The 25,075-nt window shown below is 46.8% G+C and overlaps 2 protein-coding genes across 9 annotated transcripts in view; one reads left to right on the forward strand and one right to left on the reverse strand.

Annotated features, from left to right (window-relative positions):
* Positions 1–1,124, forward strand: part of NPC1 (NPC intracellular cholesterol transporter 1) — a 45,022-nt gene extending 43,898 nt beyond the window's left edge. The window contains exon 25 of the mRNA XM_081563268.1: positions 322–1,124. Coding sequence (XP_081419394.1) covers positions 322–404 — 83 coding nt within the window. The 3' untranslated portion in view covers positions 405–1,124. The remainder of the gene's footprint in view (positions 1–321) is intronic.
* Positions 822–23,028, reverse strand: RMC1 (regulator of MON1-CCZ1). Of its 8 annotated transcripts, none has more exons than XM_081563274.1 (20): positions 22,821–23,028; positions 22,081–22,157; positions 18,897–18,981; positions 17,570–17,626; positions 16,134–16,220; positions 11,689–11,829; positions 11,291–11,394; positions 9,759–9,848; positions 9,562–9,667; positions 8,748–8,859; positions 6,831–6,875; positions 6,529–6,582; positions 5,759–5,887; positions 5,190–5,296; positions 3,349–3,468; positions 2,776–2,853; positions 2,364–2,468; positions 2,023–2,091; positions 1,714–1,815; positions 822–988 (listed from the first exon to the last, which is right to left on the reverse strand). In XM_081563274.1, exons 1-20 carry the CDS (start codon positions 22,920–22,922, stop codon positions 929–931), a joined length of 1,830 nt encoding a protein of 609 aa, XP_081419400.1. In that variant the 5' UTR covers positions 22,923–23,028; the 3' UTR covers positions 822–928. The 8 variants fall into 8 exon arrangements, with proteins under 8 accessions (XP_081419400.1, XP_081419396.1, XP_081419402.1 ...); XM_081563270.1 differs by having other exon boundaries at positions 1,714–1,939; XM_081563276.1 differs by having other exon boundaries at positions 1,714–1,939; positions 18,897–19,037.
* Positions 23,029–25,075: the final 2,047 nt, after the last annotated feature.

Here is a 25,075-nt window from a genome sequence, read left to right on the forward strand (position 1 = left end):
AGGAGGACCTGAGTCTGGCCACAGCCTGCAGTGCCCTGGAGCAGCCTTCATTTCCGTTCACTTTTAAAGAAGAACGCTGCTCTGTGGTTTGTCTCTAATTTAGAGTTCTCCTTAGGAGCGTTTTACCTCTGTGGCATCTTCAAGCTTCTATAAATGACCTGTGGTTGACAGAACAGTACTAATTTTCTTGATTTATAGCTTTGTGATTGAGAAGATGAGGGTTTTTCCCCTCTAAATCTCTGGAAGACAGAAAGTTTTGTTACAGTAGAAACCATCTCCTTTTCTCAAGAAATGATTCATAAGTTATTTTATCCCTCACAGGCCCGTCAATAAATAAAGCCAAAAGTTTGACCACGCAGCAGCGATACAGAGGTACAGAGCGAGAACAGCTCCTCAACTTCTAGCTGCCCCCTCACGGACTTGAGACTGTGTCTGCGGGTCGGTTGGTTTACCACTGGACCTCCACCATGTTGTCAAGGCTCAGTTGAACCCTGGACGTGAGCAAGCATCAGGCTACTTAACAGCAGCCGCTTTGGCCGTAGCGCTTTTAAACTCAGGAATGCAGACTGACTGGAAGCAGTATTACTGAACCTGGAGGCAGCCCCAGCGTGCTGGAGCGCCTTTGGGTTCCCCAGGAATGAGGCCTGGATCTAGGGCAGGCAGAAGGGGGCGCTAGGGAGCCTGCGATTGCTCACTGACACTTCCTAAAGGCCAATCAATGCAACGTTTCTCCTTTTTCAGGAGTAAGCCATCACACAAGTTCTACACCTTATTTTTTAGTAACATTTGAGGATGTGGTAGATACATACTTTATTACAACATTTTGTAGTTTAAAGAGCTTTATTAACGCAATAAATTAACTTTGTACACATTTTATATATATATATATATAAAACTAGCAAGTGACCTCAGAACGTTGTAGGCCTCATTAGAGCTTGGTCTCCGAAAACTTGTTTGAAAAAAGCGACATGTTCTTCACAGTGTTCTCCTGTAAAGGAAAATGCAGATTTAATCCGTTAAGACGAGGCACAAAAGGAGGAAAACAAGGGAACACTCTGCGGCTCCTAGATGTGGATACTGGGTTTTAACTTATTTTTCTCTCATAAAATACTTTGTTTTCCTAAGCTTCTGAGTCGTCCTTTCTGTTCACACAGCTCATGCCATCACAGGACTGGCTGGTGCCTTGACAGCCCCCAGCAACCCCGCGGTCTGCCCTGAGAGACGGCAGAGAAGTGGGGAGATCCGTAAACACTGGGAGCCCTGAAGGAGTCACATCCTGAGGAAAAGGGTGCTTTAGATTTCATAACTTTGGAGATTAGAGGGATTGGCCAGTGCATCCTGCCTAAAAATGAAACGTTAACAAGCCTCAGGCCATTGACAACCCTCTGCAGCCATTTCCTGTCTTGTTCCTGATTCTCCAGAAAGGGCCATTCCAGGCCCAGATGCCAGACAGCTGTGCCCAGATGACACTGTCTCCTCCCCATCACTCCCTGCAAGTTCCAGAGCAGAACCCCAACTCCATCAGCACCCTGAATCCACTCTCACAAGAGTGAACAGGCTAAGGCTTATGCAGGCTGGTACAAAATTTTGTTCTTTAAGAACCAGCCCAAGAGTTCTCCAAACAAAAAGGCTTCTACCCCACTCCAGCCGCCAGTGATCTCCTGGTACTGAGTGTGGCCGCCCCACGTCTTTTCCTTGTAGCTGTATTCTCACCTGGTGTGAAACTAGGGTTCCCTCGCAGACGCTGGTTTCGCTGTTCAAAAAACCGGAATATCGTGTAGAAAAGCATGTGGTCTTCAGTCTGCTTTGCAGCATCTAGAAATTTCCGCGCGGAGATGTTATCATGGCCACCAATGCCCCGGATGAATCTTAAGGCAGCCAACACTTGGTGTTTGGAAAGGAGAACTTCTACTATTTCATCATTTGCTGTGGAAAGTCGCTGGAAATAAGGTAGAAACCTGGGTCAGTGCAAGCAGTAGGAACAGCCTTCTGTGTGGTTTGAAACTTGGCTATATCAGTTACCTTTAGCATATCCAGAGACAGCTGGTGGGCAGGAGGATAAAAACTTTCTAGGGAAAGCAGCAGACAAGCCTGAAAGACACACACTTTCCGATTGGATTCATAGTATGTTGGAAGGTCAAAGTTCTTTTTATACTTGTTTTTATTTGGCTATGCCAGGTCTTAGTTACAACATGTGAACTCTTACTTGTGGCAAGCAGGATCTAGTTACCCAAGCAGTCTAGTTAGCCCACCAGGAATCAAACCTGGGCCCCCTGCATTGGGAATGTGGAGTCTTAGCCACTGGGTCACCAGGGAAGTCCCTCAAATGTTGAGTCACAGAAGTAAAGCTGGCTGGCACTCACCAAAGGCTTGGAGTCACTGAGGACGTGGTACTGCAGGAACTGGTGCAGCATGTAGAAGAGGTTGTGCTGGACGAGCGTCTTGATGACCAGCTCGTGTAAGTAATGCTGAGACACACAAGACACGTCACTCAACTACCACAGACTAGAGATGCGGTGTGCCGAGGACCGTGGCTGCTCTAAGTGAAGTTCCCATCACTAAGAGAAGCGGCTTCTATGTGCAGGTGAAAGAACCCAACCCCGATCTGACACTGATCATTCCACTGAAGAACACAGGGTCATATGAGGCGGGTGACTCACTCGGAGCCAGGTGTGCAGACCCTTGTGGGGTACTGAGAGTCACCTCAGTTAAGACAGTGATGCTGCTTTTACTCTAATGATTCCCTGTCCCTGGAACGTGGGCCCACAAAGGTACCTGTACTGTGATCTGAAACTGGTTCAAGGAGCGGATGTACTCCATGAGCACGGCGATCACGAATTTGTGTGGCGTCTCCTGCACAGAGAATGGTTAGACACACATGTGACTCCTTGTTCCTCTGCCCCCTGGCTTCTGGGGTTCCACTTGGCTGTGCTGTGCTGGACTTGGTCACTTGAGTCATGTCCAACTCTATGCGACCCCATGGACCGTAGTCCACTGGCTCCTCTGTCCATGGGATTCTCCAGCCAAGAATACTGGAGTGGGTTGCCATGCCCTCCTCCTGGGGCTCTTCCTGACCCAGGGATCTAACTCACATCTCTTACCATCTCCTGCACTGGCAGGTGGGTTCTTTACCGCTAAGCCACCAGGGAAATCCCTCCAGACCCTCCCTGGTCTGTGATCATATTTAAGCTTGAGTATTAAGGCCACACGACAAGCATTCCTTCAGTCCTCACTCCAAGATAGCTCAGTTACTCTAATCACATTGAGTTCTTTTTCCTCAATTCCCTTCAAGTATGATCACTGCCTTGGGAATCCTAAGTCCAAAGGGGGCTGGCGAGCCTCTGCTACCTTCTTCTCTGTGAACACCGACAGAACATGGGTGTACATGTCAGACTGGTCGACCACGGCCTGGGTGCGCACCGGCCTCCTGAGCAGCGGGCCGCTCCGGCTCTGCCCCGCCTCCATGGCCTGCACACAAACCACAGACAGGATCTCAGTCATCTTCTGGGTGACGGCATGTTTGCAGTCAACCCCAAAAGACCAAATTCCTAGATGCTGTGAGCCTGGACATGAGCAGAGGGTGACACTTGGACAAACTCTCCAGTGCAGCTGAGAGGATGTTTAGCAGATCAGAGCTGATCATCCTGAAAACACACCAGTGTTCATGGATGGAACTAAAAAGCCTAAGACGTAGTTTTATTGAGAATTATTTTTTTTAACCTCTTAAAATAACTCCCTAATATTATTCATTGCAAACCATCTGGCATCTAATTAAAATAAAATGCCTACTCCATCTTTGTTTTATGAAGCCCAGATCCTACAGTGAGTGAAAAATCTCTCTTACAATGAGTATCAGTAGAATTTATTTTTTTTTTTTCGCTGAGCAGCAAGGCTTGTGGCATCTTAGACCAGGGACTGAACCCAGGCCCTCAGTGCTGAGAACACAAGTTCTAGCCACTGGGTTGCCAGAGAATTCCCTCAATAGCTTTTTAAACGGTAAGCAAGGCTCCCCAAATATCACTGAACAAGAAAGCCCTGTGTGATCTTGATGACTTCACCTGACTTTGTAATGCTGACTGTGCGAGGGGACACCTGAGAACCTGCATTTGCAGAAGCCCGACATGGTGGTGTTGGTGGACCACGCTCTTGACTCCCACAGGTTTACAAAGCCAGAGCATCGCAGCATAGGGGCTCACAGAGACTGCCATCTGAGATCAGACCTGCTGCCTCCTCTGCCCAGAACACCAGCAGCAAAAACAAGACAGCTCTAAAAGGGCGTGGGTCTGAGGCCAGGGCCACACGAGGCTGCACACTGCGCCTCAGCCCTGTTATCCCTGAGAAGCTAAAGGGAAGGGGTTCTGGGGGGTTGTTATTGTTTAAAACCACTGCCATTTTTAGCCTTTGGACTACTCAGGTTCATGAAGGCAAATAATTCATTCCACTTGTCCTGAACTTCCTTCTAGCTTCAGAAGACACACTTATGAAACAGTATAGCAGACCCTGAGAAGCCTACCCTTCACAACAGACACTCAACATTTTTATTTGGTTTTTTTTTTTTGGCCACAAGTGGCATGTGAGATCTTAAGTCCCCAGACTGGGGGAACTGGTCCTAGACCATGCCCCTTGCAGTGGAAGTGCTGGGAGCATGGAGTCTTAACCACTGGACCAGCAGGGAAGTCCAACAAACACCTGAACCTACTACGGGAAAAGTGCCGTGCTATCACTGAGCCATCAGGCTCCTAAAGGAGCCTGACTGAATGGCAGGGTCAGTCTTATTTTTATAGCATTTCCATCCTAAAGGGAAAGGAAGATGTGGCAAAATGATTTACATTACTGATTTACCAAAGTCTAGGCTCTGGCTTGGCAGAAAGACATAAAATAATGCAAACTGAGACTGATTTTCTTAACCGTTACATAAAGGAAGACCAAGGATCTATACATATGTATGACCAAACACAGATTAAAAACAACAAATGAAGATGAAGCCATTAAGTGACATTCAGCTTCTAAGCTCAGGGGACACGGGGACTCTAAGTTTACGCTCCCTGTAAACATCCACCACGCCCTCTGGCACAGGGCAAACCTCAGTGATATCATTCTATGAGAATCTTGCTTATAAACATGTTGAGAATATACCCAGGGTGGGGTGGGGGTGGGGTGGAGCACCCCCTGGTGTACATACAACTTACCATCGTGTAACTCTGCTCGGCATCCAGGTACTTTTTATACTCCTGGTTAAGTTTGTCAAAGACAGTGGCTATCACGGGCAATGTTGCTCTGTCTGACTCTGTCAACACTGGAAGGAATCAAGGTTCACACCGGTCAGCCGACACACTAGGAGAGAAAGGGCTTGTCTCTTGAGGGTCACCAGGAGACGTGACACAGTTTAGGGGCTGGGGGCCCTGAGGGTGCTCACCAGCCCTTGCTGGTTACTAACAGAGGGCGTCAGGAGTCTCAAAGTATTAAGGCACAACGTCGTGAGTGACTTGGACTCAGAAACTAAGATTTCTTTCCAGCTGGGGAGGGCAGCCTCTACCCTCCTGTGTGCCCAGGTTTAGGTGTTTTTTTAGTCTCTCCTACCCAAGAAATGTCTTGCAGGGATAAATCAATAAAGCAGCCTTTCCAGGGGGTTAAATGATGCCCCCATCACGAGCCTATAGGCTGCAGACAGGAGAAGAGCGTGGCCCATCTCACGGTGGGCATGTAGGCAGTGTCAGGAATCAGACTGAGGGGCTGAGGACCCCCCAGCCCTACTTACTCTGTGAGCACACAGACAGGATGACCATCTTGCACTCCTTCCTCTGCAGGAGGAAGTCCATGAGCCTGCCTTTATCTGGCAAGAGGTTCACTATGGGCTGCAGTTTCACCTGGAGGTTCCAGAGGTAACCTGGTGGAGAGGCAGCATGCTGAACCCTGGCTGCAAACCAGAGCAGCGGCCCCTGAGCTGCTTCCCTCCACATTCACGGTGGGCGGGGCGGGGAGGGGGGAGGCGATGCTGCAGAGCCAAGCCAGTGGCTGCGCGCACAACACAGCCCAGGCTGCGATGCTCAGGACACCCACACCACAGTGGGGCTGCAGCCAACGACCTCTGCGTGTTGGCCGATTCCTCACAGAGGAACCCTCCCTGCACACCCAGGGAGCATCCACTGAATACAGGCACCTCCTCCCCTTTAGCACTGACGAAGAGCAGGTGGCAGCCCGGGCACAGACTCGTCCTGGGCTCCTCTTCTGCTCTGACTCGCTAGTCAAAGGCAACTCCTGAGGTTCCCAAAGGAGCTCTGGAACCCACCATCCTCCCAGCCCTGGGCACCCCCTGTCCCCGAACCTCCCAACACCCTCACTGCTGGGCAGTGGGCACAGTCCTTCTCAATGGGGTTCCAGGGGAGAATTAAAGGCTTCACTGGAAATGTCCGAGTCAGCCCTTTCTCTCCAGGGCCAGCACCAAGCTGCTACCCTCGAGACAGACAGGAGACCATCCACAAGCTCGTCTTTCCAACAGGACACCCCTCACCCACACCCCAGACCCACCTTGACTCGCGCTGATGATGATGTCGGGCTGGAAGACGATCCACGATGACGAGTCCACACGTTATAGGAAACACGACCCCAGGAGAGGAGGATAGGAGGCAACCTAGCTCCCATTAGCGTCCTCCCCGCCCCTCACTGAGGCCCCCATGGAGGCCCGGCCCTTGATGAGAGGGAAACCCCACGGGTGCTTTCCATGATGTGATTCACCCCTGACTCGGGGACTTGGACCACCCTTAGACCCCTGTGTAAGGAGAAGTGACAGCTCCCCACCCCAGCCCGGCCAAGGCCTTTGGAAAAGATACAGAGTTTACACGGGACAGGGGACTGGCTGGTCACAGGAGCCGGACCTACAAACGGAGAAGACACGTGTGTAAGGGCTAAGTAACCTAGCCAGAAAGTGATGCCAGTACGACACTTAATACTTTCTAAAGGCTTCAGTGTGTGTTCATTTGACTGCAGTTAAGTAAGGAGGAAGTGAGTTGGCATGTCCCACTGATAACACTGATCAGGAGGAAGAGAGAAATCAAGAACAATCCATGAAGAAGTCTTAAAGGAAGAAGTCTTGAAAGAAGCGGAAAGCAGGTTGAGGTTTCTTTCACTGCACTGTCTTGCTTTTTTATACATGTGCACAAGAAAGAACTGAAGAAGTCACCTGGGTGATTTCAGATTGGAAGATAGGTTTTAATCAGCTGGTTAGAAAAGATGTTAATTTTGCACAGACTCCCCCACCCCGCCCCCGCCCCATTAGAGGACCGGGCTGGAATGTTTAGAGTTGTTTTTGCCCCAATTACCAGCAGTTACTTTCATGCTGAGTAAGCAATCGCTGATATCAGCCATTCACCTGACACGATCTACTCTTTAAGTGCTGACATCTTTCAACTACCCTGGGAAAAGGAAGAAGCTGGAAAGAACAGAAAAGGCTGAGACCTAATCAGATGTGAGAACTACAGCCGGCCCTCAAACAAGGCGGGTGTGAACTCCACGGGCCCACTTACACAGGGATATTTCTCAACAGTAGAAACCACAGGACTACATGGTCTGTGGGTGGCCGAATCTTCAGGTGCAGGCCGATGGATATGGAGGACTGACCATCAGTTATATGCAGATTAACCCTCATTGTTCAAGGGTCAACTGTAGCTTGTTCTCAAACTCTGCTCAGCTGGCTGATCCTGTAAGACCCAGGGCGCAGGCGCGAGGCAGCACTCTGGCTAAACCATCAGCCAGAGCCTGACCTGATTCTTCTCGTGACAGGTACATGGACGTCCTGTCAGTGGGTGAGGCCAACCCAAAGCTACATGACAAGGATTCCTTTAAGAAAACGCTCCTCCCAGAGTTCCACATGCATACTTATGATTCTGGTTTATACATGGCAACTACAACCAACTTGCTCCAGACTCCCATCTCCTTGAAAAAGAACATGGTTTGAGTTCTCCCCTGAAGTCAGTCACACTGAGTAAAAGCAAAAAGCACAAAATGGCTTTTCCCCTTTTCTGACATCCTGACCTTCTCTCTCCTCTGACTTCTCACTGCCACCTCTTCGGGTCGGAGGATGGGTTCAGAATAAGGCTGTGGTTGTGAGGTTAACACTTCCCATGACCACCAGTCAAGGAAAAACACAGTCTTTGTCATCATAACGACACAGAACATAAGAACAATAAGGAGAAGTGATCCCAGGTTAAAATAACAGCCATAAATAGTCAAATTTAACTGCAGGGTTACCGAGCAGAGACAAACAGAAATGTCAACATCTTACTCAACATTAAAAACTCTTTGAGCTTCAATGGGTAATCACAATGCTCCATTGTAAAGCTCAGAGAAAAGAACCATTCTGTTTTCTTCAAAGGGAGATTCATATCACTTATAAAACGCTTTTCATGAGGACACAATTTTAACTTATAGACTCAGTAGTGTTAGTTGCTCGGTCATGTCCGACTCTGAGACCCCAAAGACGGTCGCCCACCAGGCTTCTCTGTCCATGGAACTCTCCAGGCAAGAATACTGGAGTGGGTTGCCATTTTCTTCTCCAGGGGATCTTCCCAATCCAGAGACTGAACTCGCATCTCCTGTACTGCAGGCAGATTCTTTATTATCTGAGCCATCAGGGAAGCCCAAGATTCAGTAGTGACGTTAAAACAGACAGACAGAACCAGCCCTGGAAAAGATGTGGGAAGCCCTGGACCTACTCCCCCTTCCACCCACGCACGGTGACTCCCTCTTACCTGCCACAGGGATCTGATAGGGCTGGATGGATCGAGCTGGGAGCACCGGGTGATGCAGAGTAACAGAGCCGTCAAATTCCCCCCTCAACCTGATATCAAATATCACCGATGTCTGGCGGGTAGAAAGACAACAATGTGGTATCAGTCCAACAGACCGTGGTTCCACCCAGCCCTCTCAGGACCTCACATCTTCTGTTTAGATAGACTGAGGGAGCCTCGTGTCTGTGATCTACCCCTGCATGCTGGTGCCTATCTGAGGAGGACTCTGCTGCGACATCAGCTCTCAGCTAGCTCTCACACGGATTCCCACATCTATGACTCGCTGCCTCTGAAGGGCTCCAGTGATCAGAACACAGCCTTTTCACTTTAACTTGCAACATCTTCATTAGTTAACAACACGGGTGTTACCAGCCTCCAGGAGGGAAGTGGCTTGTCTCCCACCGAACACCCAGCTGACGGGGCATTCTAGTTCTTTCTCTGGAGCCACATGGCCTCAAAACCACCATCATTTACATTCACAAAGGAAGTGCAAAGCTCAGGCGCTAATGCAACACAGTGGCTCGGCAGGAATTCCTGGCTTAGATAACTCAACCAAATGACTATTCCCAAGTTTGGTCTCATGTGTGTTATTTTCTGAAACAGCATTTAATTATCCTAATCAACTAGTAGGGTTTTTCTAAGCCATCTAGAAGACCAAACCCATTTCTACCTGGAAGACCAAAACTCTGAGCGTAAAAAGCATTTTCTAGTCTTTTTCAGAATGTTTTGTCCATTGTCACAGTTCCTGGGAGCAGAACACCCCCCACATTCATACCTCTGTGTCCTGATGATGAACCACCACCAGGTTGTCCACCACGTTTAGGGCGAACTTTCCCGTTCGGTTTAACTTCAATATGTGCATCTTTTTACAGGCACCTTCTCTGTAAGACAAGAGAAAGGTCACAAAATAGATCAACAAGCTTTAGTTCACATTTTAAAATTGGAGAAGAGGGAATACAGCATTAAATGTACCGTGGTAGGTGATACAGGACTACTTCTGCTCCAGTACTATTGGAGGTCCGAGAATGATGCCTCAGGAAGAGAACATACAGCTGGCCATATCTGATCAGAGAACAAGGAGACGTAAGTTACGCTGGTCATCTGACATCCTTCCATTCTAAATGCTGAGTTATAAGGCCATAGGTAAGTGAATTACAAGATACCCACTTAATCAGATATTCTGCATCCAAGAGAAACATTTACAAAGAAAGTGCAGTTAGCTTAAAAAAAAGAAATCTAATATTAAGTGAAAAAGGGGGGGATGCAAAACTAAATAGAACTTGATCACAATATTTGAAGGAAAAAAAAAACCCCACAAACTTATGCAGGATGTCCAAAACTACTGGAAAGAAATACAGGTTGTTAATAGTCATCCTTGAGTAACATGCTGTGCTCATGTGCTCAGTCGTGTCCGACTCTTTGCGACCCATGGACTGTAGCCCACCAGCTTCCTTTGTCCATGGGATTTCCCAGCAAGAATAGTGGACTGGGTTGCCATTTCCTCCTCCAGGGGATCTTCCAACCTAGGGATCGAACCTGAGTCTCCTGCATTGGCAGAGGGATTCTTTACCACCAGTGCCACCTGGGAAGCCCAGAGTAATATGCCGAGTCCATTTTTCTTTTCACTTTCTGTGATTTCCCAGTTTTGTAAAATGAATACATTCCTGAATCATAGGAAAGGATAATCACTGTGCATTTTTAAGCCTCATCTGATAAATGGTGCTGTGACCAGTCCCTGTAGGCAGGTTTTTGTCCCAGGAGTTCACACTGTGCTGGGCCTGCCTCAGGGACAGGAAGAGGCAGAGGGAAGGGTCTCCTCTTGCAAAGACTGTTCCCATTTTACCTTTTTCTACACCATCATGCCCAGATTTCTTTAAACCAAAAAAAAAGCCTTCTAAGTGCTAACAATATTTTACCATTTGGAAACCAGTTTTAGGCCATACAAGAATCAGAAGTAATTTAGAAGCAAAGTGTTGATATTTGTTGAATTTGAGAATATAGGAGATTCTCTGAATCAGTTTCATTTTTGTGTTTGATATTTTCATAATAAAGTTTTTAAACTGACCTATCTACATTTCCAAATGAAAATAAACCTTCCTACACAAATAATTTAGGTCTACATCTGTTAGATAAAAAATGTAAACTGTGTTTTTCTTTAGAACAAGTATGATATATTTTATCTAAAAAAATCTTTGATAAGCTTCAACTCAGAACTAAAAAAAATTTCTGAAACTGAGAAATAAATTGGCTCGATGGTCTCACTTTATCAGACTAATGTGGTGAAAAAACTTCTCTAAGATCACAAAGTCAATAAAATCAGAAAAGAATGTCAGGAAGGTGAGGAGCTTTCTACAGTCATAAGACCCAGAAGTGGAGAAGGGGGGCTCCTCGCGTGATCCGAGGCTACAGGAGCCAGGGCAGCCCTGGTGTGCTTCCGACAACCTCCTATCATGACAGCACTGAAAACAATTATGAGGAGGAATTCTCCCAAAGGACAGACGTACATTGTTGCCATGGCAATATCTCTCTCCGAGAGGCTCAGTTTAGTTGACTTCGGGGCAGCTGGTAATTCAATCTCAAATTTGGGCAGCTTCGACATGGTGCCAGCCTGTTTGGGGGAGAAAAAGGTTTTTGCAAAAGTTTATTCAGCCCTTCTGATGTTTCAGCACTCCCCATGTCAAATCACTGAGGATACACATGCACTCTTCCCCTCCTTTGCAGGGTTCCGGGGGCCTGGCCTTAGGACTCATTCTTGGCAGACAGGATGGTATGGAGTGCCCTCTAGTGGTCAGAAGGCGCGAGGCTCTCGTTGGAGGAACTTGCTCCTTTGAAGTTACAGGATCAGTTAGGCTGTTAGAGGAACAAGGTCAGAGAACTTTTTTAAAGGGAGGCTGACCCTTACCCGGAAATAGAAGGGCTGCAGCACATTTCCAAGCACTGTGGTGGACAGCAGAATCACGGAGCCCTCAGGACAGTACATGTACCAGTTCACGTTGATGTTCTGGCTCTTCAGGAGCTTCAGATTCCGCTTCTCTGGTAACACCTGACACAAAGTTCAAGAAACAGAAGCTTCACTTGAAAAGAGCAAATGGGAAATTCCTTGGCAGTCCAGGACTCTGGGCTTCTGCTGCAGTGAACGTGGGTTTGATCCCTGGTCAGGGAACTAAGATCCTGCATGCCTCGAGGTACGGCCAAAATAATAAAAAAGAAAATACCTGAAGACTGACACAGTACACAAAGAAAATCATAAAAAGCAGAAGTCAGTAGTTAAGTAGAAAAAAAATCATTTTTATTTATTACAGCTACCATTCTTCCAGCCCTGTGCTTATTAACATTTCCAAATCTTAGCTCATTTATTCTTTCCCTGCCCCCATGGGCTGGGCATCATTAGGCTGATTTGAGGGGAAAAAATAAGGCTCCAAGGGGCAGAGGAACCTGTGACAACCCATGCAGCCCACCTCATCCCAGGGCCGCCCAAGCCCCCACACTCCCAGGCACCATCCTCCCAAGAGTGGGGAGCAGCAGCATCCTTGGTTGTCATGGATCCAGCAAAACAAACCGACACCTTGGAGCCATGTGCACCAAATCAGCCACCACCCTGCCTGCAGAATCAGCCTTCCTCCTGGTCTCCCGCTCGATCTGAGGCTGGGGGTGAGGGAGTATCCTTCTTCTAACACACGTGTTCATGAGACTCCACGTGCTAACCGAGTAACTATTTAATAATTACGGCACATTTTAAAATATACTCAGAATTTCCTGATACATTAAGGAGTGCTGAATAGAGCCCAAAGATGATGTTAATGCTCCCAGAACACTGCCCTGAAGAACTGACGTGGAAGTCAGCATTGGGGGCATGGGTTTCTCGATGATCCAGGGATAATAAAATAAAGATGTGTCAGAGTCTTATTTCTAACTTATTTCTTGAAGATCTTAAAACCACCTAGATGACCTGAATGTACACTCTTCTACTTCTGAGAACAGAAAGATATACCTTTAAATGACTGCCCCAGGAACCCTTCCATAAAGCCGCAATCCTTTCCTTGCTATAACAGGTACAAAATTCTATTTCTGTGTGTATGGGATTCAGGTAGCTTTTCTTTCTGTCGGTCACTACAAAGCACCACGGCATTCACAGCACCCTGTGTTACACAGGTATGCCTTTTCCATTCGTACATTCTAAATTAAATTATACTGGTTTCGTTGGGGCAACAAAGTTAACACCTGAAAGAATTCTAACCCTCTTCACATTGGCTCCACTTAAGAGATTTCAGGAGCTTTCTCAATAGATCAGGCAGCTGGAACAGATTAACACTAATGTGACCAGGGGAGTTTTGCAGAAACTAAGGCCTGTGGCCAGCAATTTGTTATGTAAGTGAATAGTGAAACACTCTGGTCAATTATGTTCCAGTAACATAAGATGCATTACTACGTCTCAGTCAGTAAGTTAGTTATTAAAAGATAAAGAGGAAAGTCTAATGCACAACAGTGTGAAAAGGCAACCTACAGAACAGCAGAAAGTATTTGCAAATTATCTATCTGATAAAGGGTTAATATTCAAACTATACAAACACTTCCTATAACTCAACAAAAAGAAAATAACCCAATTTAAAAACAGAGGGGACTTCCCTAGTGGCACAGTGGATAAGAATCTGCTTGCCAATGCAGGGGACAGGGGTTTGATCCCTGGTCCGGGAAGATTCCATGTGCTGCAGAGCAACTAAGCCCGCGTGCTACCACTGTTGAAGCCTGCTCGCCCTAGAGCCCTGTGCTCCACAAGAGAAGCTACCGCAATGTGAAGCCCGAGCACCACAACGAAGAGTAGCCCCTGCTCGCTGCAATTAGAGAAAGCCCTTGAGCAGCAACAAAAACCCAGCACCGCCAAAGACAAATTAAATAAATATTATTTTGTAAAAAAGAGGAATAGACACCATTCAGAGCACTAACAAAAGGACAACAAGCCATGAACAAGGTGTACACAGTTATCAATCAGAGAAATGCAGATCAAAGCCACAATGAGATACCAGCTGACAGCCAGCACAGGATGACTGCTCTGGATAAAACAGAAAACAACAAGTGTTAGTGGTGAGATGGAGAAACCGGAACCCCTGTGCACCGTTGCTGGAATGTAAAACGGCGTAACTGCCCTGAGGAAATGCCTCAACAATTAAAAACAGAATTATTATGTGATCCAACAATCCCATTTGGGGGGTATATACCCAACAGAACTGAAAGCAGGGTCTCTAAGAGATACTCATACACTCGTGTTTAAAGCAGCATCATTCACAGTAGCCAAAAAATGGAAGCAATGCCTGTGTCCGTTGGTAGATAACGGACAAACAGAATGTGTTGTATGTATTCAATGGAATATTTTTCAGCCTTGCAAAGGAAGAGAATTCTGACGCATGCTGTAACATGGATGAACCTTGAGGACATTATGCTAAGTGAGATAGGACAGTCAGAAAAAGACAAACATTGTATGATTCCATTTATAGGAGACAGAGGACCTTAAACCAGACAAATTCATAGAACAAAGGAAACCAGTGGTTACCATGGGCTGGGAAAGGGGAAATGGGGAGTTGTTGTTCAATAGGTATTGGGTTTCACTTTTACAAGATGAAAGTTTTGGAGCTTGGTTTCACTACAACGTGAAAATACTTAATGCTAATGAATTATACACTTAATGGTTAAGATGGTAGATTTCATGTTATGTGCTTTTTATCACAGTTAAAAAAAATTCTGGGACTTCCCTGGCGGCCCAGTGGTTAAAGCTTCCAATGCAGGGGGCAAGGGTTCAATTCGTAGTAGAGGAACTAAAATCCCACATGACACAGCCAAAAAAATAAAAATAAATAAAATAAGAATAATAAAAAAAAGTTTTTTAAAAATATTCTTTTTAAGATGAAAAGGCAATTCATAAAACAGGAAACACAAATGTACAATATACAAAAGATGCTTGGCACCTTCCTAATGAAACATGCAAATTAAAATGGCTTTCCACCGCTCAAGACTGGCAAATGTCTACAGACTTATGATATCTAGCTCTGCTAACGGTGTGGAAAATGGAGATTCCTATATTGCTAGTGAGAATGCAACTTCTGGAAGAAATTTAACAATATCTGTTCAGGTTTTTACTTTTTATTCTTCATTTAGTTCTATTCCCAATTTATTTTTTGGCCTTGTTGCATGGCATGTGGGATCTTAGTTACCTGATCAGGGACAGAACCTTCAACACATCCACCCCACACATACCACCCACTGGAAGCAAGAAGTCTTAATTACTAGACCACCAGGAAAGTCCCTGTTCAGCTTTTTAGGTATTCATACCTAGACTGTAATTTCTCTTCCAAGAATTGTGTCATTTAAGAATATAAAGCAATGTTTACAAGCTCATACACTGCTTGAACTCACTACAGAATTGTTTGTAATCACTAGAAAACAAAGATGTTCATGAACAAGAATTGGTAAAACTGTAGCATATCTACACACCTGAATACCAGTCAGAACAAGATATGGTAGGATGTCTAAGAAATATCCCTGGGCAAAAAAAAAAAGAGCCAATCACAAAAGTTTATACAATATAACCATATTTGTTAAGTGCAGGAACCAAGTGGAGGAACAGCACCAAATTAGTTCATAATGGTTACTTTCAGGGATTATGGGGGACTTTTTACCTTCCATATAAAGTAAAGGTAACATCTGAATGTTTTACAAAAAAATATGTTGTACTTGTAATTAGAAAAAAAAGAATAAAAACCCAAGTGAATTCAAAAAGCTGCTAAAACATGATCACAAACCTTTCTCTAGAACACGTAAGTAACAAACATTTGTTCTTGCTTGTTTGCTAAGTCCTATCTGACTTTTTTGCGACCCTGTAGACTGTAGCCCGGAGAAGGCAATGGCACCCCACTCCAGTACTCTTGCCTGGAAAATCCCATGGACGGAGGAGCCTGGTAGGCTACAGTCCATGGGGTCGCTAAGAGTCGGACACGACTCAGCGACTTCACTTTCACTTTTCCCTTTCATGCACTGGAGAAAGAAATGGCAACCCACTCCAGTATTCTTGCCTGGAGAATCCTAGGGATGGCAGAGCCTGGTGAGCTGCTGTCTATAGGGTCGCACCGAGTCGGACACGACTGAAGCGACTTAGCATAGCATAGCATAGCATAGACTGTAGCCCACCAGGCTCCTCTGTCCATGGGATTTTCCTGGCAAGAATACTGGAGTGGGTTGCCATCTCCTTCTCCTGAGGATCTTCCCGACCCAGAGACTGAACCTGTGTCTCCTGTATTGGCAGGCAAATTCTTTACCACTGAGCCACCAAGGAAGCCTAAGTAATAAATATAATACCTGGTAAAATTCGATTCCTTGATCTGTGATGAAGACAATTTCAGTAGAACTGGTCCAGCAGAATCCTAGTATGTTGGCATTTTTGGTCTGAAAAAAATTGTAGAAAGATTTTAATTAATAAAAAAAAATGCATTTGTAATTTTTTTCAAAAGTTTAAAGTACTTTGCTATTTATATTGCTCTTTGATAAAAGATTTGATTACTTATGAACAAATCAAACTTTCTGTTAAATAGTGTTCCCAGATCTCCACCTGAAACACCTCACTGAAGCACCTGAATGTGAAGTCCTTCTCGTCAACAGGACAGGGGAAAGGGCTGAGTTTGGCAGGAAGGTAACTGCCCAGCACTCTGATACCAACCTCTACCTTTAGAAATCAAAGGACAGCTGACATGCTGAGTCAAACACATCATAAAAGCTAGTGGTATAAAGGTATAAAGGCCTAAAGATTTTCCGTGGCTATTACCCAAAGTGGGGTTGAAGATCTTGAGCCCTGCCGAGTCACTCGGTGAAGAGCCATGCTGGGAGCCTCAGGGCACCAGGCCAGGACCAGGCTCTGCTACACAGAGCAACAGAATCTACCAGGGGCTAAGGTGTCTGCAGATGGGCCCCTCTTTGCTGAGAACCCATCAGAAGTATTAGTCGCTCAGTCGTGTCTGACTCTTTGCGACCCAATGGACTGCCAGACTCCTCTGTTCATGGGATTCTCCAGGCAAGAATACTGGAGTGGGTTGCCATTTCCTCCTCCAGGGGATCTTCCTGACTCAGAGGTCAAACCTGCACCTCCTGCTTTGCAGGCAGATTCTTTACCTATGAGCCACCTGGGAAGCCTGAGGAACCCAGGCGGATCCCCAAGTGGCAAAACCATTATAAAGATGCGCAAAGACAAACCCCTCCCCCAGCAGCTTCTGCTGGGTTTCCTGGGTGCCAGGATGCTCTCTGAGCTGAGCCCCCTCTAGCTCATCACGTCCAGCAAATCTGATTAAAATGGATTAGAATCTCCACTGACAGGAAGGAGGGAAAAGGAAGGACACAGGAGCGCAAGTCCAGACAACATCATGAGGAAAAATGAGGGAAAGAACTCCTTTTCCGAAAACCTCCGAAGAGGCTGCTATGAAGGGAATCCAAGGTCTGACCCAGAAACGCTGCCCAGCGGAGAAGAGCAGGGGCCACAGGAAGACAACAGCCACCAAGGGCTGAAGCGGCTCAATGTTCAACATCGCGCATCTGTTTAATTCTACCAGCTCCATCTTACACATAAGAAATGCACTTTAAAAAATTTAAAAAGTATCCGAAGTCAGAGCCAACGTGAGGCAGATCCCAGGGTCCAAGCACAATCTAATTCCAAGTTCGTGCTCTCAATTACCCGGCTACCCTGCACCTCTGACCCTGGAGTTTACGCCCACCAGCTCAGACAGAATCACCCCATCGGCCCATACCTTGCACTCCTGAGTGTACTCCAGCTGAGAACTATCCGGGATAAAATTAGAAAAGTCCTGAAAGGAAAGAAGCACACACGAGGAGAAGTGTGGATCTTCAAGTTCCAAGAGACAAGAGGAAAAACACAAATAAATTTAAAAAGTGGTCAGAAAAAAAAAAAACGGACAAAACCCCAAAGACAGGAAAAATAAAACAACCGATCTGGACAAACTGCCCCATTATTAGCAGCAGGTTGACAATTCCAATTTTTAAAATGAGCTAATCCAAATATTGTTAGGGTTCAGAAACTGATTTTGAAAATTCATTCCTCAAATGACTGACTTCAGAGAAAGCAGTTGCTATATTTCACAAGAGGCTTTCCAAAAGTTTTAGCAGTTAGTACTGACAGAAAAAAACAGGATTCTGCCTTTCTCAGCAGCTTTTTCTCTACAAGTGGCGATGGTGAATAGTGACGAAGGCCAAAATGCCAACAAGCTGCTCCAGCTTTGAATATCTGTTCTTAGATCAAGCATTCAAAGATGAGAGAAGTGAAAAAATGAAGTTACTGACGTAAGGCTAACTCCTAAAGTTGCCAAAAATATGCTTTTCAAAATCTATGGTTCTAGTTATCCATCGAAACAAAAGATGCCTGATGTTCCAAATAACTTTTAAAAAAACTTTAAGGGAATTCTCTGCAATTCCAGTGGTTAGGATGCCTCACTTTTACTGCAGGGGGCCCAAGTTTGGTCCCTGGTTGGGGAGCTAAGCTCCTGCAAGCCACGTAAAGGAGCAAAAACAAAAAAGGAAAAAATTAAAAAGAGGTACATTTAAAAAAAATTTTTAAGTCAAAAATGACAAACTAAGGCCATAAGTATTTATCCATTTAAATATCTTTCTCATCTTCAAGAAACCAAAAACTCAAATACCATGCAGCATGGAACCATAGCTTCCATGAAATTAAAATAAAAATGGGTCTTTTAACACTGGAATTTTGCAGTTCGTTCTCTTGCAAATGTAATTCTAGTCTTATATTTCCCTATTCCATATTTCTTATTATTTACTGTGTATCTTTATTTGGTCTATCTTCTCTACTCTCAAATGTCTGACTCTTTGCGACCCTATGGACTGTAGCCCGCCAGGCTCCTCTGTCCATGGAATTCTCCAGGCAAGAATACTGGAGTAGGTGGTCATGCCCTCCTCCAGGGGATCTTCCTGACCCAGGGATTGAACCCGCATCTTTGGTGTCTCCTGCATTGCAGGCAGATTCTTTACCACTAGCGCCACCTGGGAAGCCCACCAAATGTACTTCTAATGTACTTTTCTTCATACCATAAACATATGTCTTACCACAGTCTTTGAGGTCCTCTGAACAGCCAATATCTTATTTTCCAAGGAAAACTTGATGCACTTCACTTCTCCTTTGTCCTCCATTCTTTAAGAAGGAAGAGCAGGTGATGAGTTATACAGTTCATGACTGCATTCTAGCTTCTATCATTTTATGAGAAGAAAAAAGACAAGTTAAATATTCAGGAAGCAGCAAATCTTAGTTTAAAATGACAATGATGTTTCTGAAGCTTCAGTAGGACTGTTTTTTGTTGGGAGCCGTTCTGGAACTACTGCCGGGTGACAAAGTCACGGCACCAATCAAGAAGAAACTGCAAAGCGGTTTCTCTCCAGAATCGGAACCTTCCCTCCTTCCTGTTTCTATGCTTTTGTTGTGGCTAACTCTGTTTCATTCTTTGATGGCTGGAGTTGTAGGGGCTTCCATGATGAGGTCATGAGAGTCTAGTAAAAAGAAAAATGATCCCTTGCCCCAGAGAAACATTCCAAAAATGATTAAACCTACTGAGGCCCCTGACTGGTGGGTCCCTAACATTCAGCCAGGGAATAAGGCCATGATCATCTGGAAAACAAGCCCTAAGCCTATTGTGACCTGGCCTCATGAGGAAATTGTTATTGATGACTGGAAAACTTGGGTCATGTATCAGAGAAAATTACAGAAACTAAGCCAATTGCCTTTTCCCTTCAGAATCTAAGCATAAATGGAAAAGAAATATATAAATTGCATTGTAAATAGTTTCTAGGTAAACTGCAAAAGACTTCCCCCTGCCAGAAATAGTCTTGTGGTATGTGAGTAGATGGTAAACAAGCCACCAATGACAATGGCTGTACTATGAAAAACTTTGCCCTTAGCCACCGATATAGTACTTATTCACTGAAGCAAGACGCTGTATTTGCTGTAGCAGCAGGCTGTACAAAATAAGTAGATGGAATAATATGATTTTATAGACTATGTTTTAGTAAAATAAAAGTAGATTTTGGGGTAAACATGTAACCAAAATGTGACAATAGACTAGGAAAAAACTTTGAACACATCTTAGAATCAGGGGATGTTGATCTGAATAGAAAAATATTGTAAGAATCATTACGTAGAAGATCATGTGCTATATAAATAGAGACTAAAGCAATAAAGATTATGGTCCTTGGGCCATCAAAAACTCTCTGTCTCCTTTCTTTTCCTTTCGCCGATGCCATTCATCCCTTGGGGACCCCTGGACCAGCTGGAGCGGGATTCCGGCAGTTTTTCAGAGTCCAACTGGCAACAGGAGGCAGGAGAAATTGACTGAATTGCACGTAACAAGGGACTGAGGTGTTGTGAACACTGCACTTTCACCTGAGCCTCCTTTTAATAATAATCAGACCACAACGGAGCTATTAAAAGTAAACAAGATGTTTTTAAAACAGGGTAGGGAATTTCCTGGTGGTCCACTGGCTAGGACTCGGCACTTTCACTGCCAGGGCCCAGGTTAGATCCCTGGTCGGCAAACTATGATCCCACAAGCCACTCAGCATGGCCAAAAAGTCAGAGGGTAAACTCAGTACGTCCCCTCAAGTGTTCCTGAGCCCCCTGGGCTAGATCATCATGGCCTCGCCTCCACTTTCCACACCCAAGTGACCACCATGTCTTACCCTAGACCTCCCTAAGCAACCCCGGAGAGCCTACTGGATGCCAGTCAACACCATCTTTGGTCTATACTGCCTTCAGGCAGGTTTCCACTGCACCGGCCCAGAGTGCAGCAATTGTTTCTTAATGGGATACCTGACTCATATGACATGCTCCCAACTAATCTAGCTTCAACGCGGCACCAGTGCACTCTTCCCAAATACTGATCTTTTTGCCTTTTTTAAAAATCTAAAGTAATGAGATGAACCCTGAAATCCACAGCAGAATATAGAGGGTTCAAGCCAACTGCTGTCAGGGGCCACACCACCACGCACACTTTCCCTGCATGAAACCTCGTCTTCAGTCAGGCAGACAAGGAATCCGCCCCCCAACAGGGAGACTGCTTGTCCTCCTGTTCTCTCCACCTGGAAGCCTCCCTCTCAGGTCTCGATCCTCTCTGAGGACTTTCCCTCCCAGGCAGTGGTCTTCCCCAGCCCGTCCCAAGATAAATGTCCATCTCTTCTCTGTGCCTACATTCCGAAGAGAGGGTGATTACAATACCTATCACAGTAAATACTATGCATCCACTCCCTGCCTCCCAACACTAAATTTTCCAAAAGGGGGGCGTGTTCACATGCTCAGTGGCTCTGTCGTGTCGGACCCTTTGTGACCCCTAAAGGGGGCCAGGCTCACTCAAAGGCTTCACATGCCTGGAGCCCAGCACACTGCAAGCAGTGTTTTCCCAACAAAGGATGATCAAAGAAAAAGAGGCTGATTCATTTTCTACTTCAAAAATTGTTTTCTAGGGACCTCCTTGGTGGTCCAGTGACTAAGAACTCTGCGTTCCCAACGCAGGGGGCCCAGGTTTCATCTCTGGTCAGGGAACCAGATCCCACATGCCACAAGGAAAAGAACCCACACGCTGCAACTAAGACCTGGCACAGCCAAATAAACAAAAACTTAAAAAAAAAAACAAAAAACAAATGAAGTCTGTTTCCTAGTTACACAGTCCAACTGTAAAATGTTTTTAAAGTCACCACTGAACTGAGGATCAACTCTGTACTTTCCCCTCTGTAATCACAAGAGTTAAGGTGAGCTTATCATCCAAACTGAGATACTTCTGAAAGTGAAAGGAGCTGCTACCTATAGTTACACTGGTTCCATTCGGATATACTGGGACATCCAGTCCCCTTAAGCATACTGGAAGCTGAGGTTTTAACACACATGATTACATGGCAAACACTGACCCAGGAATCTCCTCCATCTCCCAAACACTCTGGAAAGCCCCTGAGCCAAAAGAGGAAATAAAGCCCCTCTTCCACCAAGAAACCGGAAATACCAACGCTGACGCTGACTGGTTAATTTCAAGAGACACCAACTGGAGTATGTGGATCCCAAAATAACAAGGAAAGACTGCACACCTTCACTCTGACAGGAAGTCCAAGGATGTCCACCAAGACTATAGCAGGTGTCTGCTTCCCTCTTCCTACAGGCAGGGATGTGCCCCACATCCAACATATAAAACAAGCTTCTGAATGAAAAACAGATAAAAACACCATTTTGTTTACGGTTGAAACAGATAATTACCTAAATGAGATGGGATTCCTGTCATCAGGGCCTTTCACTACCACTCCAGTGGCTCCACCAGATCGAACGGCAAAAACCTGGGCGAAAAAGCAGCGAGATTTTACCATTCTGAACTCCGAAAGGCGCCAGACACCTATGCCCACCTGCGAGGAGGATTTCTGTTACGCCCCACCCTGGGTTCAGCTGAACTAACGTGGCACTTAGCAAACTGCGGATGCTTGGTGTCCACGTGAATTTTAAGAAACAAGAGAGTAGGGACCAAAACAAGCTGCCATTCGGCACGCTGCCCGCCGTGCGAGACCGGGTCGGTCCCGGAGGCTGCAAGCTCTAACCCGTTTCTGCAAAGGCACCGTGAATACACTTACGCACACCTGGCTACTCAGCCAAGCTGCTCCCCGGGTTTACAAAATTCCCGAGAACAGTGAAAATCTCAGCGCCTAAATCCTTGACTGCAAGGGAAACTGATGACCAGAAGGCGCCGGGGAAACACCGGCGTGCCACCAGCCTACCGCAGCGGCCGAGGGGCGCCGGGGTCCGCCCGGCTGTCACTTCGGGGGAGAAAGCCCTGACCGCGGCGGAGCCCGGTGACTCGGATGCCTCACAGGACGGGACTGGCGCGGCGGCCCCAGGCCTGGTCCCCGGGCCCCCAGCCCCGGCACGCGGAACACCCGGCGGCATTGGGGGCGGCGGGCAGGGCGCGCCGGGCCGCGCGGGGGAGAAGGGCGCGGGCCGGCCCGGACCTGCTTGTTGGCCTCGTCGAAAAAGACGCAGTTGACCGGGTTCGCCTTCTCGAAGTGCACTGGCCGCTCGCACAGTTCCAGGTAATAGTCCTCCTCGCCCATGGCGGGCGCCGCAACTGCGGCGGGGGGCCCAGGGGCGGCCGCCAGCGTGAAGCCGGTCGAGCAACACCGGATGTAAGGAGTCTGCTCGGGCGGCGGCGGCGGCGGCGGCGGCGATCTCGCGGGCGCTGAGGCCGCTTCCTGGTGCCACGCCCCCAACCCTCCGGCACGTGACCCGCAGTTCTCCTCGCTTAAACTGGCGACTAACCTCCCGCCTCGTAGTGGTGGGGCCCACCGGCCGGAGACCAAGCCCGGCTCTCGGCGGGAGGCTCCTCCCCTTTGCGGTGGGGGCGGAGCCCCAGAGCTGCCCAGCCGGCTGAGGGTGGAGGGCGGGGTCGCAGGCCCTGACAAGGAAACCCGTTTGCTGCAGTGGGCGGGCGTGGGAGCCCAGCCGCACTTTTCCCGGCGGTCGGTGGTCCTGGCTCCCTCTCGGTCACAGGAAGCTTGCGCAGGGCCGCGTGCTCGTGTGGGGCAGGGCTGTCCCCTGGTCTAAGGAAAGCGCATCTTTCTAGAGGCTGTCTCTTAGTAAGGGAGAGCATGGTCAGCGCTTGGATGATGTGAGCGTGTAACGGGGAAAACTAGTTTAGCTTGCGGGTCTGAAAGCCTCTTGATGGCTTTGATAGTTGAAGGGGATGGGGTAAGTGGCGGTAGCTCCTCATTCAAGGGACAGAAGAGAGAGATGGGAGGGAAGAAGGGAGAAGCACAGATGACCCCCTAAATGTCCGTTCTCAACAACCGGATGAATTTTGGCACCATTCTCTTAAGATACAGAATGGCTTGCGAAGTTTGGCAGGGAAGTGGGGAAGGTCAAGAATTGGGTTTTGGACACGTGAATCCGAAGAGAAATGATAGTTACACAGATGGATATATGGGCATCCCTGGTGGCTCAGACGTTAAAGAATCTGCCTGCAATGCAGGACACCCAGGTTCGATCCCTGGATGGGTAAGATCCCCTGGAGAAGGAAATGACAGCCCACTCCAGTATTCTTGCCTAGAGAATCCCTTGGACGGAGGAGCCTGGCAGGCTACAGTCCATGGGGTTGCAGAGAGTCCGATACGACTGAGCTACTAACACATATAGGTAATAAAGCTCATCAGAAGAGTGACAAAACTGGAGACAGAAATTGGGAGTTATTGGAATATAGATGATATTTGAAGCCATGGAATTGGGTGGGACCACCTAAGACAGGTGCATAAAGGAAAACACACACAACCAGCTTTTCAAAGCCAGGAGCAGGAATCGCAGAGGACAAGCAGAGCCTGCCAGAGAAGTAGACAGAAAACCAGGAGAGGTTGTCTGTGGAGCTGAGTGAAGAGACTGAGGAAGCAGGTGTGGTCTGCTTTGACAAAGGCTGCTGAGAAGTCAGCTAAGGAGAGCCCTGCAGATGTTCCAGGTTGGGACCCTACTGAGCCTTCCTGGAACAGACCCCTTCCCTCTCTCCCTGCTATTGCTCTTCTCTGAAATACCCAGCTAATAGTATCTCGTGCATATCAGTTTTTCAGATGCTGCCCCATCAGTCTGAACAAAACAGCTTTCATCAGCGTCCCCAGAGTCCTCCACATCACTATGTTTGTGAAGATTTGTAAAGTCACTGTGTTTCCCAGAAGTGTGCAGTGCCTCTTAATCATGCCCTCAATCTCACGAAACATTGTTGATATTTATTTTTGTAATTATCTGGTTATAATCTGTTCCTGTTTTACTTCGAGGGCAGGGGCTGTGTCGTTTGTGTTACTCAGCCCTCATATCAGTGACCTCCTCTTCTCCACTTGGATGTCTCAGAGCACCTGGAAACCAACATTTCTAAAACAAAACTCCTGATCACCCCCCACCGGGGTCTTCTCCAAGGGTCCCCTACCGCAGTAAAGGCACTGTTAACCAAACTAGTCAATGACCCATGCTGGGGTTCTAGCCTGGGCAAGACTCATCTTGACCACAGAGGAGGTTCTTTTTCCAATCAGATTGGCCCAGCCGATAGCAAAACGGATGCTGAGACTGGAGCAACATAAGCTTTATTTAATAGCCAAAGAATGGAGAAGCAGGAACCTAGCTTGCAAGCAACTTCTCAACCTAATTCAGGTGGAGACACCAAAAATATAGAAGGGTTGAGGAAAAAGGGAGAAAATTGGAAAGAGTGAGAGGAATACCTGAGTTATTC

This window comes from Giraffa tippelskirchi, chromosome 14 (assembly GCF_054371585.1).
Source record: "Giraffa tippelskirchi isolate mGirTip1 chromosome 14, T2T-mGirTip1v1.2.pri, whole genome shotgun sequence".
NCBI classification, from domain to species: Eukaryota; Metazoa; Chordata; class Mammalia; order Artiodactyla; family Giraffidae; genus Giraffa; species Giraffa tippelskirchi.

Coding starts and splice junctions, on each gene's coding strand:
- RMC1 (XM_081563269.1), bottom strand. CDS start 22,922: ATGGGCGAGGAGGACTATTACCTGGAACTGTGCGAGCGGCCAGTGCAC. Junction 16,221..17,569: donor AGTACACTCAGGAGTGCAAG/GTATGGGCCGAT, acceptor AATTTTTTTCAG/ACCAAAAATGCCAACATACT. Junction 2,092..2,363: donor TCAGTGACTCCAAGCCTTTG/GTGAGTGCCAGC, acceptor TGTGTCTTTCAG/GCTTGTCTGCTGCTTTCCCT.